The sequence below is a fragment of the Loxodonta africana genome, chromosome 2, assembly GCF_030014295.1.
Source record: "Loxodonta africana isolate mLoxAfr1 chromosome 2, mLoxAfr1.hap2, whole genome shotgun sequence".
In the NCBI taxonomy this organism is placed as follows: Eukaryota; Metazoa; Chordata; class Mammalia; order Proboscidea; family Elephantidae; genus Loxodonta; species Loxodonta africana.
Window position 1 is genome coordinate 76,771,398 of NC_087343.1, and position 15,193 is coordinate 76,786,590.

At 37.0% G+C, this 15,193-nt stretch overlaps 2 protein-coding genes across 3 annotated transcripts in view; both read left to right on the forward strand.

The window, feature by feature from the left end:
* LOC135228298 (uncharacterized) overlaps positions 1–11,654 on the forward strand; it is a 32,569-nt gene extending 20,915 nt beyond the window's left edge. The window contains exon 2 of the mRNA XM_064273004.1: positions 145–11,654. The gene's annotated coding sequence lies outside the window, so the exon portion shown is untranslated. The remainder of the gene's footprint in view (positions 1–144) is intronic.
* Positions 1–15,193, forward strand: part of FCHO2 (FCH and mu domain containing endocytic adaptor 2) — a 149,104-nt gene that overhangs the window by 21,041 nt on the left and 112,870 nt on the right. For both annotated transcript variants that reach the window (XM_064272994.1, XM_010588207.3), the window contains exon 2: positions 11,661–11,752. In XM_064272994.1, coding sequence (XP_064129064.1) covers positions 11,661–11,752 — 92 coding nt within the window. The remainder of the gene's footprint in view (positions 1–11,660; positions 11,753–15,193) is intronic.

The window sequence follows — 15,193 nt, forward strand, 5'->3', positions numbered from 1 at the left end:
GTGGTGTAGCCATCACCATAAATCAGTTTTTGGGTGTTTTTATCCCCTTACGGTAAGATTCCTCAGGCCCATTCACAGTTAATCCTTTTTCCCGTCCCCAGTCCTAGGCAGCCACTAATCTTTTTCTCTCTGTGTTGTTTTTAGTTGCTATAGAGTTGGCTCTGACTCATGGTAACCTTATGTATAATGGAAGGAAACATTGCCCGGACCTATGCCATCCTCACAATCTTTGGAATGTTTGAGCCCAGCCCATTGTTGCAGCCATTGCATCAATCCATCTAACGAAGAGTTTCCCTTGTTTTCACTGACTCTCTACCAGAAAGAACCCTGGTGATGCAGTGGTTAAGCACTCGGTGGCTAACCTGAAGGTCGGGTGCCCCTAACTCAACAGCAGCTCAGCAGGAGAAGAGACCTGGCAATCTGCTCCTGTAAAGATTACAGCCTAGGAAACCCCGTGGGCAGTTTTAGGACTCTGTCATATAGGGTCACTATGAGTTGGAATCAACTTGACAGCACACAACAACTATTTTATCAAACATGATGTCATTTTCTAGCGATTCGTTTTCCTGATGTGGTGTCCAAAGTAATCGAGACTAAGTCTTGCTATCCTTGCTTCTAAGGAGCATTCTGGCTGTACTTCCTCCAAGACAGGTTTGTTCTTTTGGCAGTCTGTGGTATATTCAGTATTCTTCACCAATACCACAATTCAAATATGTCAGTTCTTCTTTCATCTTCCTTGTTCATTGTCTTTCTCTATAGATTTGCCTGTTCTGGACATTTCATATAAATGAAATAATATGTGGTCTCTCGTATCTTCTTTTACTTAGCAGAATGTTTATGAGGTTCATCCACGTTGTGGCATGTATCAGTAGTTTGTTCTTTTTTTATTGCTGAACAGTGTTCTATTATATAGATGTGCCTCATTTTGTCTGTTCATTCATCAGTTGGTGGACGTTTAGATTTTTTGCCAGCATTAGGGTTATTTTTGGCTACTGTGAAAAATTGCACCTTCCCTTTTCCTAAAATTTTTATTTTATCTTGGTGAAAATGTACATAACAAAACACGGCAACACAACAGTTTCTACATGTAGAATTTGGCGACATTGAGTATGTTCTTCAAGTTTGCACCTTGCTTTATTCCACTGGCAGTATATCTAGGAAGCTTTTTAAATTTTTATTAGTACTTATAAATCTATATAAATCCACGACAGTCTTTTTAAACTGTAGTCTTTTTTTTTTTTTGTAAGTACTTAAAAAAGTTATTTTTTGTTGAGAATATATACGGCAGAACATTCACCAGCTCAGCAATTTCTACATGTACAATTCAGTGACACTGATTACATTCTTAAAGTTGTGCAACCATTCTCACCCCCCTTTTCTGAGCTGTTCATTCTCCATTAACATAAACTCACTGCCCCTAAAGGTTCCTGTCTAATCTTTTGAATTGCTGTTGTCAATTTGGTGCTGTATAGATACCACATTTTTACACAGATAATGTATTATATGTTTTTTTTGCCAGTTGCTCCCTCCCCTCTGCAAGGTATTTTTGTAAATATCCGATGCTAGTTTTTTTACATGTTGCTGTAAAAAAAAATTAGGATAGTGGGTTTATGAAAATACCTTGCAGGGAGGAAGTCGAGGTTGGCAAAAAAAGTATAACATGTGTTATTTGTGTAAAAATAACAGTCGTACTTCAGAGAGCTTGGTGCTCAAAGCAGACATTCTTTACTAATTAAGCTAAACTACTATTTGGTTTAAAGAAGACTTTAGGGGATATTTTTGGTTTAGATTTAAGGTTTAAAGATTATTTCAGGGCAATAATTTTGGGGCTTCATTCTGCCTCAGTGGTTCCAGAAAGTCTGGAGTCCAGGAAAATTTGGAATTCTATTCTACAGCAGTCTTTTTAAAAACACTGTTTGGATTTAATTATAGGATCTGCTGTCATCTATTTAACCAGTAGTGTTAATGGATGTTTTTTTCCTTTTAATGTTATTTCACTAATAATGCAGTGAATATTCTTCCACATTTAACTTTGGATATGTGTTTTTGTGGTATAGATTTCTAAAAGTGAAATTGTTGGTTCAAGGGCTTGAACATTTACAGTTTTAATAAAATACTGAAGAACAAGACATTTTTTAATGTAGTTCAATTTGATAATAAAGGTCAATTGTCAAGTTTCTTATACATTCATGTTTTTGTAGCTAGCCAAGGAAAAGCTATCAGAATGTTAAGAAAAAAATTTATTAATACTTGAATTGAAAATAACAGGAATGTATCCCCCTCAGGGTCTAGCATGATAACATAGATACACAGTTGAGAAATATTTCTTGTTATTTTACTTCTATTTGAATTAGAAAGCATAGAAGATCTTCTTGTTGGATGCCTTCAAGTTGATTTTTGACTGATGGCAACCCTATACGACAGAGTAGAACTGCCCTATAGGGTTTTCTAGGCTGTACTTTACAGGAGCGGATAGCCAGGTTTTTCTCTCCCAAGGAGCTGCTGGGTGGGTTCGAACCTCCAGCCTTTTGGTTAGCAGCCAAGTGTTTAACTTTTACATAACCAGGGCTTCTGGAAGGCCTTAAAACCCAAACCAAATCAAACCCATTGCCTTCGAGTTGATTCCAACTCATAGCGACCCTATAGGACAGAGTAGGACTGCCGCATAGGGTTTCCAGAAGACCTTAGTGGCTACTATAAAAGTTATAGAATGTCCATGGGGAACTTTCAGTTAAAAAAAAAAAAAACTGGTAATATCAAATTGTAGCAAATTATAATAAGTTACAATTGTAGTTTCAAGGATAGTCTTTTTTCCTTTCCCAAAATTTCCAATATTTTGTGCTGGTGCGGTGATGAAGCTGGGTGGGTCTAGAACTGAGCTGCAGTGTTCCATCCCCTACTATATTTTTTCATATATATGTGAAATATGTATGTATAGTTAATACAGTTTTATCTTTCCCACTCCCCTTGATATTAAATTGACAGGCAGTTGGTGAGAGAGCAGATTAACTGGTCTGTGCATTGTAATTAATGTGTTCTTGTTAGTTCTCATGGAATCGATTCTGACTTTTGGATACCTTTTTAAAAAATTATAGCAAATATTTATTGAATACCTACTATGTACAAAGCACTTAGTAAACTAATGTTGTTGCTGTTAGGTGCTGTCGAGTTGGTTCCAACTCATAAAGACCCTGTGTTCAGCAGAACTTAACACTGCCTGATCCTACGCCATACAATGGTTGCTATGTTTGAGCCCGTTGTTGTAGCCTCTGTGTCATTCTGTCTCATTAAGGGTCTTCCTCTTTTTCACTGGCCTCTACTTTACCAAACATGGTGTCCTCCAGGGACTGGTCACTTCTCATGACATGTCCAAAGTACTAGAGATGAAGTCTTGCCATCCTTGTTTCCAAGGGGCATTCTGGCTGTACTTAATTCCAAGACAGATTTGTTCGTTCTTTTAGCAGTCCGTGGTGTATTCAATTTTTTTTGCCAGCTCCGTAATTCAAAAGTATCAATTCTTCTTCAGTCTTCCTTATTCAGTGTCCAAATTTGTGTGCATATGAGGGATTTGAAAATACTATGGCTTGGGTCAGGAACACCTTGGTCTCAAATTGACATCTCTGCTTTTTAACACTTTAGAGAGGTTTTTTGCAGCAGATTTGCCTAATGCAATACCTCATTTGATTTCTTGACTGCTGTTTTCATGGGCGTTGATTATGGATCCAAGTAAAATGAAATCATTGACAATTTAAACATTTTCTCTGTTTATCATGATGTTACTTATTGGCCTAATTGTGAGGATTTTTGTTTTCTTTATGCTGAGGTGTAGTCCATACTGAAGGCTATAGTCTTTGATCTTCACTAAGTGCTTGAAGTCCTCTTCATTTTCAGCAAGCAAGGTTGTGTCATCTGTTTATCTCAGGTTGTTAATGAGTCCTGATGCCCCGTTCTTCTTCATATAGTCCAGCTTCTTGGCCGAATTTGCTCAGCATACAGACTGAATAAGTGTGTTGAAAGGATACAAGACTGACAAACACCTTTCTTGATTTTAAACCACACAGTATCCCCTTGCTCTGTTGGAATAACTGCCTCTTGGTCTGTGTACAGGTTCCACATGAGCACAGTTAGTGTTTTGGAATTCTCGTCCTTTGCAGTATTATCCATAACTTGTTATGATCCACAGAGTTGCATGCCTTTGTATAGTCAATAAAATATAGATAAACATCTTTGTGGTATTCTCTGCTTTCAGCCAGGATCCATCTGACATCAGCAGTGATATCCCTTGTTCCACGTTCTCTTCTGTATCTGGCTTGAATTTCTGGCAGTTTCCTGTTGATGTCCTGTTGCAACCGCTTTTGAATGATTTTCAGCAAAATTTTAGTTGCGTGTGATACTAATGATATTCCTCAATAATTTTTGTATTCTGTTGGATCACTGTTTTTTCAAACAGGCAAAATATGGATCTCTTCCAAGTGGTTGGCTGGGTAGCTGTCTTCCAAATTTCTTAGTGTGGACAAGTGAGCGCTTCCATCACTGCATTGGTTTGTTGAAACATCTTAATTGGTATTCCATCAATTCCTGGAGCCTTGTTTTTGCCAGGGCCTCAGTGCAGCTTGGACTTCTTCCTTCAGTACCAGTAGTTCTTGGTCATTTGCTATCTCCTGAAATGGCAGAATGTCAATCAGTTGTCTTTGGTACAGTGACTCTGTATTCCTTCCATCATCTTTTGATGCTTCCTGTATCATTTAATATTTTCCCTGTAGGCTCCTTCAGTATTACAGCTCAAGGCTTGAATTTCCTCTCCAGTTCTTTCAGCTTGAGAAATGTCAAGCATGTTCTTCCCTTTTGGTTTTCTGACTAGATCTTTGCACATTTCATTATAATACTTTACTTTGTCTTCTTGAGCCACCCTTTGAAATCTTCCGTTCAGTTCTCTTCATCATTTCTTCCTTTCGCTTTAGCTACTCTGTTCAAACACAACTTTCAGAATCTCTTCCAACATCCATTTTGTTCTTTCTTTCCTGTCTTTTTAATGACCTTTTGCTTTCTTTATGTATGATGTCACGGATTGAATTGTGTCCCCCCAAAATATGTGTCAACTTGGTTAGGCCATGATTCCCAGTGTTGTGTGGTTGCCCTCCACTTCGTGATTTTCCTGTGTCTTATAATCTCTGCCTGTGGTTAAAGAGGGTTAGGATGGGTTTTAACACCCTTGCTCAGGTCACATCCCTGATCCAATGTAAAGGAAGTTTCCCTGGGGTGTGGCTTGCACCACCTTTTATGTTACAGGAGATGAAAGGGAAGTAAGCAGAGAGTGAGGGACCTCATACCACCAAGAAACAAGCTAGGAGAATAACACATTCTTTGTTCCTGGGGTCCCTGCGCTGAGAAGCTCCTTGACCGGGGGAAGGTTGATGGCAACAGCTTCCCTCCAGTGCTGACAGAGAGAGAAAGCCTTCCCCTGGAGCTGATGCCCTGAATTTGGACTCACAATCTCCTAGACTGTGAGAGAAAAATTTTCTCTTTGTTAAAGCCATCCACTTTTTGTATTTCTATTACAGCAGCACTAGATAACTAAGACAATGTCCTTCATGTCATCCCACAACTTGCCTGGTCTTCTGTCATTAGTGCTCAGTGTGTCAGATTTATTCTTGAGAACAGATCTCTAAATTCTTGAGAATAGGTCTCTAAATTCAGGTGAGATATACTCAAACTTGTACTTCGGCTCTCATGGACTTGTTTTAATTTACTTCAGCTTCAACTTGAGGTTGCATATGAACAATGGATGGCCTGTTCCCCAGACGGCCCCGGCCTCGCTCTGACAGATGATACGAGCTTCTCCATTGCCTCTTTCCACAGATGTAGCCGATTTGATTCCTGTGTATTTCATCTGGCAAACTCCGTGTGTATAATTGTCATTTATGTTGTTGAAAAAAATATTTCCAATGAATAGATGGTTAGTTTCGCAAAATTCTGTCACGTGATGTCTGGCATCGTTTCTGTCCCCAAGGCCATATTTTCCAACTGCAGATCCTTGTTCTTCGTTTCCAACTTCTGCATTCCAGTCATCAGTAATGATCAATGCACCTTGATTACGTTTGTTCATTTTCTTCATCTTTGGCGTTAGTGGTTGGTGTGTAAATTTGAATAATAGTTATATTAATTGGTCTTCTTGTAGGCATATGGATATTATTACTGACAGCATTTTACTTCAGGGTGGATCTTGAAATGCTCTTTATGATGATGAATGTGATGCCTTTCCTCTTCAATTTGTCATTCCTGGCATAGTAGACCATAGAATTGTCTGATTCAGAATGGCCAAAAGCAGTCCATTTCAGCTTGCTAATGCCTAGGATGTCGATCTTTATGCATTCCATTTCATTTTCGACAACTTCCAATTTTCCTGGATTCATACTTCATACATTCCATGTTCTGATTATTAATGGGTGTTTCCAACTGTTTCTTCTTATTTTGAGTCACACCACTTCAGCAAATGAAGGTTCCGAAAGCTTTTCTCCAACCATGTTATTAAGATTGAGTCTGCTTTGAGGAGGCAGAGTCTTCCTGGGTCATATTTTGAGTGCCTTCCAACCTGAGGGGCTCATTTTCTGGCACTGTATCAGATGATGTTCTGCTGCTATTGATAACGTTTTCATTTTTTTTAGTAGTAGATCGCCAAATCCTTCTTCCTATTCTGTCTTAGCCTGGAAGCTCCGCTGACACATTTCCAGCAAGGGTGACCCTGCCGGTATTTGAAATACTGGTGTATAGCTTCTAGCATCACAACAACACACAAGCCACCACACTGATGGAAGAGTGGCAGTAAAGCAATGCACATTATTGAATAATTCTGTGTGGAGCTAAAAACACTAATGTGCTTATTAAAAGTGCTAATTTGTTTCCCGTTTAAGAGTGTATTCATTTTACATCTATATATTTAGATTTGAGCACAATAATAGTGATGGGTAGTTATTGAAAAAGAGGTACTGTATCTTTAACCATACAAATCTGTTTTGAAATCATTAAAGTTTTTCTAACATTATAAAACGTATTTTATTGGATGTAGTTTTATATGTCTGTATTTGCGTTATTTCAATAATTCATTATTGTTGGATGTTTTTATTGAGAGGCATTTTCGATTGCAGGAGAGATTAACGACTAGTGTAGTTACATGTTCCACAAGCACTCACAACGGTGACGCTGGGAAGGCCGTAGCTGGTAGTCATATCCTCACAGCTGGGCACTGGGCTTTTATGTCTTCAGCCACCTCTGGCAGAATCCAGGTTGCTTTGGCTAGAAAAGACATGCAGGGATACGGGCTAGGGTGTAGGTGCTGAGGCAGGTTCACTTGTGGGTACTAAGGAGTCTCCCATGAATTTCATCTGTGGCGCTCAGGAGTATGGTGGGAGCAGATACAGGGCAGGAGTAAGGTCGCTGTCATGATTAGTGACTGGCACGAAAATATTTCAATATTGTATTAAGTAGTATGGCCGTACTGGTACATAGTAGCTCAGTATCAGCCCAGATTGAAAATTTAAGTAGTGACCTGAGTAACAGGGAATCTGCAGCAGAAATGTGAATAGCTTTAAGTTCAGCATATTGTAAATAAGGTCCCTTTATAGAGACCACTGATCACATTGTCGTCTTATGTTTGTGCATGTATCTGTGGTCATTCTCTATCTCCCAGGTTACAGAGACTTCGTTGTTAAATTACACAGTATCTGGGGCATGTTGAAAAAAAAAAAAATGTATGTTGAGTGTTCCATAAATACTTGCTCCTGAGTGAAAATCACTAGTCTGAGTATATGTTTCAAGATGTCATGTTCAGCTCTTAAGATACTGTTTTCAATGTGAAGACTATTTCATTTAATAATATGAATTACTTTTTTTTTTTCTTCTATCGGTAGAGAAAGTACAGTATAGGACCAGAGCATGGGAGGCATTATTTTACCTGAACTTTTCTTCTTCTGGTAACTCTAGGTACCTTTTCGAAACAAGTGTCAGGGAGTGTGTCTTTCAAAGAAAGAGCTCAGTTTGTACTGTGCATTTCTGTGAGGAAGACTGAGATTCTGTATACTTTTAGATGTTTTTTTGTTTTTTGCCTTTTTATTTTTTAAGTTGTTTTAGGTGAAAATTTACAGGGCAAATTAGCTTCTCATTCAAAGTTTATACACACATTGTTTTGTGACATTGGTTTCAATCCGTGCAGTATGTCAGCACTCTCCCCCTTTGCCTTTACACCCAGGGTTTCCTGTGTCTATTCATCCAGGCTTCCTGTCCCTTCCTGTCTTCTCTTCTTTGCTTTTGGGCAGGTGTTGCCCATTTGGTCTTGTATACTTGACTGAGCTATGAAGCATGTTCCTCATGTGTGTTGTTATTTGTTTTATAGTCCCATCTAATCTTTGGCTGAAAGATGGACTTTGGGAATGGCTTCAATTCTAAGTTAACAGAGTGTCCAGGGGCCATAGTCTCAGGGGTTGCTCCAGTCTCTGTCAAACCAGCAAGTCCGGTCTTTTTCATGAATTTGAATTTGGTTCTACATTTTTCTCCAGCTTTGTCTGGGATCCTTTATTGTGGTCCCTGTCAGAGTGGTCAGTGGTGGTAGCTGGGCACCATCTGGTTCTGGGCTCAGACTGGGGGAGGCTGTGTAGATCATGTGGTCCATTAGTCCTTTGGACTGATATTTTCCTTGTGTCTTTGGTTTTCTTTATTATACTTTGCTCCAAACATAATGGGACCAATATATGTATTTTAGTTGATCGCTTGCAAGCTTTTAAGACCCCAGACCCTACTTGCTAAAGTAGGATATAGAATATTTTTTTAATGAACTATGTTATGCCGCAATACTTTTTTTTTTTTAAGACTTACTTTTAAATAGAAAGTAAATTGAAGCCTCCAAACTTAAATGGGTATCAAGACTATTTAAATGTTTGACATGGTGACAGTAAAAGCTATTTCCATTGGTTTTTTTGTTAGTCCTTGACTGTGAAGGTTTTTTTCTTTAAATAATGTATATATATGTGTGTGTGTATATATATATACAGTGTATAATTTTTTGCCATTTGAAGTATTAAAATTTTTGCTTAGTTTGTGCCAAAGAAAAAGTTCACAATCAGTAAATATTTGTGTTAATTTAGGTTTGTGAAATTGCATTAAAGAGAATGATGCCTAGAGTCAGACTCACTGTACCTTTTGACCTTAGTAAATAAATGAATCCCTAAATAGGAAGAAGTGACAAATGGCTGTGTAATCACGCAGGGGTTTATGTTTAGCTGTTAATGCCATTTGAGATAGGCTTATTCTGCATCACATCTCTGGTAGGAAGCGGTTTTCTTTTCAAGACCTTAGGGATAGAGTAGCTAGTAATGTTTTCTAAGGTATATTACTGTTACTATATTAATATTATTGTGTTATATAGTAAACAAATAAATGTAATATGCCCTTTGAAGATATCTGAATTCTCAAATAGTTTTCTTCTTCAGCAATTTCTTAATTAGAACACAGGTTTCTGAATATAGTTTAACCTTTTTTTGATTGCTTAGTATTTTCAGTACTGTAACAGTGAAACTGTCAGGACCTTGTTGCCCCAATCTCTAGATGGCCCCCAAGTTCTTGTCTTATTTAAAAAATAAAACGATTTCTGTTCTTTCTTTTGTAAACCAAAAGCCATTGCTCTTCAGTTGATTCTGACTCATAGCAACCCTATAAAACTACCCTATAGGGTTTCCAAGGAGCAGCTGATGGATTTGAACTGCCAGCCTTTTGGTTAGCAGCTGAGTCTTAACCACTGTGCTATCAGGGCTCCTGTAAACCTGGTAGATATTATTTCTTCTAACATGTAGCCTGTGTGCCTGTTTTTAATAGCTCTTCACTCCCAACTCTTTTCTAATTATCTCTTTAAATATATGTAATGCATGGTGGGAACTCAGGTAACCTGACTGGTTAGAATTATGTGAAAATTAGAAACAGTAGATGTCAGGTGAGAACCCTGGGGTTTGAGAGCTTCTGATTTGGATTTTATAGTTTGATTTTAGATTTGTTTTGTTTTTGTTCTCTTATGTCAGGGTTCTTAATTATATCGGGGGTGGGTGGTGGACAGTCTACTTAGATATGTATAGTTTCTGTGCTATGTTGAAGTAATGGAATCACTTGGAGTATTGAGATCCTTCATTTTTTTGTCTATAATTTTATTTACCGATATGCGTGATGTTATTTTTGCTTGCTATTTTAAAAAAAACAACCCACCAGTTGGTGTTTATTTGATTCTGACTCATGGTGACACCATGTGCTCTGTAGGGTTTTCAGTGGTTGATTTTTTGGAAGTAGATTGCCAGGCCTTTCTTCTGAGGTGCCTCTGGGTGAACTTGAACCTCCAGGCTTTTGGTTAGCAGCTGAGTGTGTTAACTGTTTATCTCAAAGAATATTCTTATTTTGGCTGGAACAAATTCCCTTGAAAAACCAAAGACAAGTTAAAAAACTAAAGTTAAATAATAATTTTTTTCTTTAAGCATGAAATATTGTAGAAGCCAAATGAAAATGTTTGGATTCACAAGAGACTGGTTTTATATTATATTCTTCTAGATAAATGAAAATGGATGCTTAAAATGCTAAGGATATTTCTTATCTTATTACGAATATGACATTTTTATTTGCTGTATGTATGGCAAACTAATTACTTGTTCTGTTTATCTGACAAACTTATTAAGGATCACTTCAGCATAACTGGAAGTTCCTATGTTTCCTGTTTTCTCTGAGCTGTGGAGATTCAGATTGTGTAACACTTGCTTCCAGTATTTCTTTTATTTCCAGCATATTTTGTTATTTTAATTTCACTGAAGAAAAATAAAACTAACAGCTGACAGTGATTTTGGGTAAAGAAAGTTATTAAGCATACTTAGTTTATTGTCTTTTATTTCACCAATAAAATTGATGTTTCTAATGTTTTGTTTGTTACAATTTGCTAATCTAGGGTTTATTGGATTAAGTGGCCATGGAGTTTTTTTTTTAGATTGTGTAGTGGTCTGAATCCATTACTTTGTACTAGTCAAAGACGGAAACTCTGTTAGCTAATAGGATGTTACTTTTCTTTTTGTTAAAGTTTTATCCCATTTCTCTCAAATTTTTTAAGTTTCCTGAAAGACTTAGGTTAGTGAATACAAAGTTTTTTTTTTGTGGTATTCAGTGCTTATATGATTAAGTCTATGTTGTCCTGACTCAGAAGTTAAGATTTATTTTTTTTTAGTGAGTAATCACTGACTCTGAGTTAATTAGGAATCTGTCAATACATGTTAAAGAAATTGAAATGGAATTTGGTAATATATTTTAAAAAGCCCATGCTTATCTTTTCTAAATTGCATTGTACTTCATTCCCTAAAATTTCAGATTTAATTTCATGAATTATATCCTTATGGGTGAATATACAGTATGTGTGGACATGTGTGTATAGATATGTATAGTAAATTGTTAACTTTATTAAAATATACAGCATTGCTTTGATGAAGTTTTAAATCACACAATGAATAGCAACATTAATGGCTAAATTAAGGAAAAACAGCTCACCTGAGCATTAGAATTATGTATTAGTTAAAGGATACTTACTGTATTCTCAAGTCATTTTGATTTCTGTTTTTTGTTAAACTAAAAATCTTTTTAAATTTTAGGGGGAAAAAAATAGTGGCTTTGATGTCCTCTATCATAATATGAAACATGGACAGATATCGACAAAAGAACTAGCAGATTTTGTGAGAGAAAGGTATGTATTTTTTTAAATATAAAAATAGCTTAACAATTTACTCATTATCAATTTAAATTTTAGAATTTAAATAATTGAGGAAAATTTTAGTTGGATTTGGATTAAACTAATCAAGCACAATTCTTAAACATATACTATAATTATATTTTTAAGCAGTGGTTACACTTCTAAATGATATGCTCACTGAGTGGCTCAACGTGGCATTGCTAAACTCCTGACTTGAAAATCACTGTTTGAAAATATTATTTACATATTTTTCATTAGATGTTCTAGTAAGGTAACACAGTAGAAAAATTAAAGAATTCTGTAGGATAAAATGGTACCTTTTTAAAAAAAATTCTGGTGAAAATGTACACAATAAAATGTAGACCAGTTCAACAATTTCTACGTGTATAATTTGGTGACATTTGTTACGTTCTTCAAGTTGTGCCACCTTGCTTGATACCATTTTCCAAATTATTTCACTGCCATTAACATCAACTCATGGTCCCCTGAGGTTCTCATCTAACCTTTCAAGTTGCTGTTGTCAATTTGATCACATATAGATAATTCAGGAGCCCTGGTGACACAGTGGTAAAGAGCTTGGCTGCCAACCAAAAGGTCAGCAGTTTGAATCCACCAGCTGCTTCTTGGGAACCCTGTGGGACACTTCTGCTCTATCCTTTAGGGTTGTTATGAGTCAGAATTGACTCAGTGGCAACTGGTTTTTATAGTAGATAATTCTTTAAAAGAGCACAATATTGAAGGCAGACATTCTTTACTGATTATGCTCCTTAGAAGTGAGGTTAGCGAGACTTGATCTTACATACTTTAGACATGTTATCAGGAGGGACATCACGTGTGGTAGAGGGTCAGAGAAAGAGAGAAAGCCACTCAACAAGATGGATTGACATAGTGACTTCAATGATGGGTTCAAACATAGCGATGATTGTGAGGATGGTGCAGGACCAGGTAGTTTTCATTCTGTCATGCATGGGGTTGCTGTGAGTTGGAACTGACTTGATGGCACCTAACAACAACATTGTTTAGTTTAAAGGTGACTTCAGAGTGTAGTTGCAGTTTTAAAGTTTATACTTTCAGGTTTAAAGATTTCCTCAGGGTAATATTTTTTGGGGGGTCGTCTACCCTCAGTGGCTCCAGAAAGTCTGGATTCCATTAGAATTTGAAAAATTTCCTCCTTGATCAGGATTCTTCTATAACAGTTTTGCCCAGATTATTCAGTAATGGTATCCAGGCACCATTGTTCATGAAGATAATTAGACACACATTTTATTTCCTCCACTGATGCCTGATTGTCCTTTCTTTACTACTCCAGGGGAATAGAGACCAGTTGTACCTCGGATGGCTGCTTACAGACTTTTAAGACCCCAGACACTACCCAACAAACTAGGAGGTAGAACAGAAGCACCCAAACCAATATTAGGCCAGTTGATTGGAATGCCCCACAAAACCATGACCCTAAACCTCTGAACCAAGAGAACAAATCCCATGAAGTGTTTGGTTGTACATAAGCAGTATCAGCAGCTGCTTTTCTAAATTTTGTGCTAATGTTGTAAAAATATATATATAAAACACAGCATTTGCCAAATGACCCTTTTTTTAGGTATATAGCACAATGATATCAATTACAGTAATCATGTTATACAACCATTACCCTTAATTGATGCCAGATTTCCCATTACTATAAACAGAAACTTATTTCCCAAACAATGATTTCCCCCTTCCCTTCCCTCCTACGCCTGAAAACCACTAATAAACTTTGGTCTCTACACTTCATATAAGTGAGATCATATAATATTTGTCTTTTTGTGATTGACGTATTTCACTCAGCATAATGTCTTTTGGATTCATCCATGTTGTAGAATGTATCAGGACTTCATTTCTCTTTATGGCTGAGTATTTCACTGTATGTATATATCACATTTTGTTTATCCATTCTTCTATTGGTGGACATTTAGGTTGTTTCCACCTTTTGGCTATTGTGAACAGTGCTGCAGTGAATCTTAGTGTATATATGTCTGTTTGCATCACTACTTTTAAGTCTTTTGAGTATATATACCTAGGAGTGGGATTGCTGGGTCATAATGGTAGTTTTATTTTTAATTTTTTGAGGAACTGCCCTGCTATTTTCCACAGTGCTTGTACCATTTTGCATTCCCACCAGGAATGGATAAGGGTTCTATTACCATTTCTTTAAAATAAGCATGTCATTAAACAAACATGCTAAGTTAATGTGAAAAGACTAAGTTTTCTGAACTTGTAGCTTATGTAATAGTGGCTTTTTTTTTTTTTTAAAAGAAAAACAAAACCAAGTCCTAACTATTTTTTAAACCCTGCAACTTTATAAAATATGACTGTCTTTAAAACTCTTAGAATATAATAGTCAATGTAAAGACTATTAAAAGTCAAACATAGTTTGATTATGATTCAAAAATCAAACAGAACTCAGCTACCATATTGCTTCTTAAAGTTATTTTGTGGCTAGGTCAGCTTGGTAGTTTTCATATGAACACATTTTAAATCTTTACCTTGTTAATATAGGAGTACTGTACCTTTACATGCAATATTCTGCTCATTTATTATTCCAGCAATATATATTACATGTCTGCTGTGTGCCAGGCACTTGTTTGGATCCTAAGGATGTAGTGGTAAGGATATAGCTTCTGCCTTGATGGACTTCACAGACTGGTAGGAATTATTGGGGAACAAACTATTTCACGTAAGACCAATCCTCATTTGGCTTTCACCTCTCCACTGGAGTCAAGAAACTCCAAGTGCTCTGAGTAAGGCATTCCCTCCACTGGCTTGTACATTGTCTCTGGCAGGAGTGAAGGGGAAACCTCAGGACTCTGCATCCCCTGGCATGTCCCATATCCTTCCCTCTCCCCAATACTTACATCACTGCCATCACTGTCTTCCTTGAGGCCATCAGCACAGATGTCATTTAGGCCTTTTAGCCATGTTTATGTTCACCATTCCTATTCAGTCTGTACGCTGAGCAAATAATCTGAGAAGCTGGACTATATGAAGAAGAACGGGGCATCAGGATTGGAGAAAGACTCATTAACAACCTGCATTATGCAGATGACACAACCTTACTTGCTGAAAGTGAAAAGGACTTGAAGCACTTACTAATGAAGGTCAGAGACCACAGCCTTCAGTGTGGATTACACCTCAACATAAAGAAAACAAAAATCCTCACAACTGGACCAATGAGCAACATCATGATAAACGGAGAAAAGATTGAAGTTGTCAAGGATTTCGTTTAACTTGGATCCACAATCTACAACCATGGAAGCAGCAGTCAAGAAATCAAAGGACGCATTGCACTGGGTAAATCTGTTGCAAAGGACCTCTTTAAGGTGTTGAAAAGCAAAGGTGTCACCTTGAAGACTAAGGTGCGCCTGACCCAAGCCATGATATTTTCAATCACATCATATG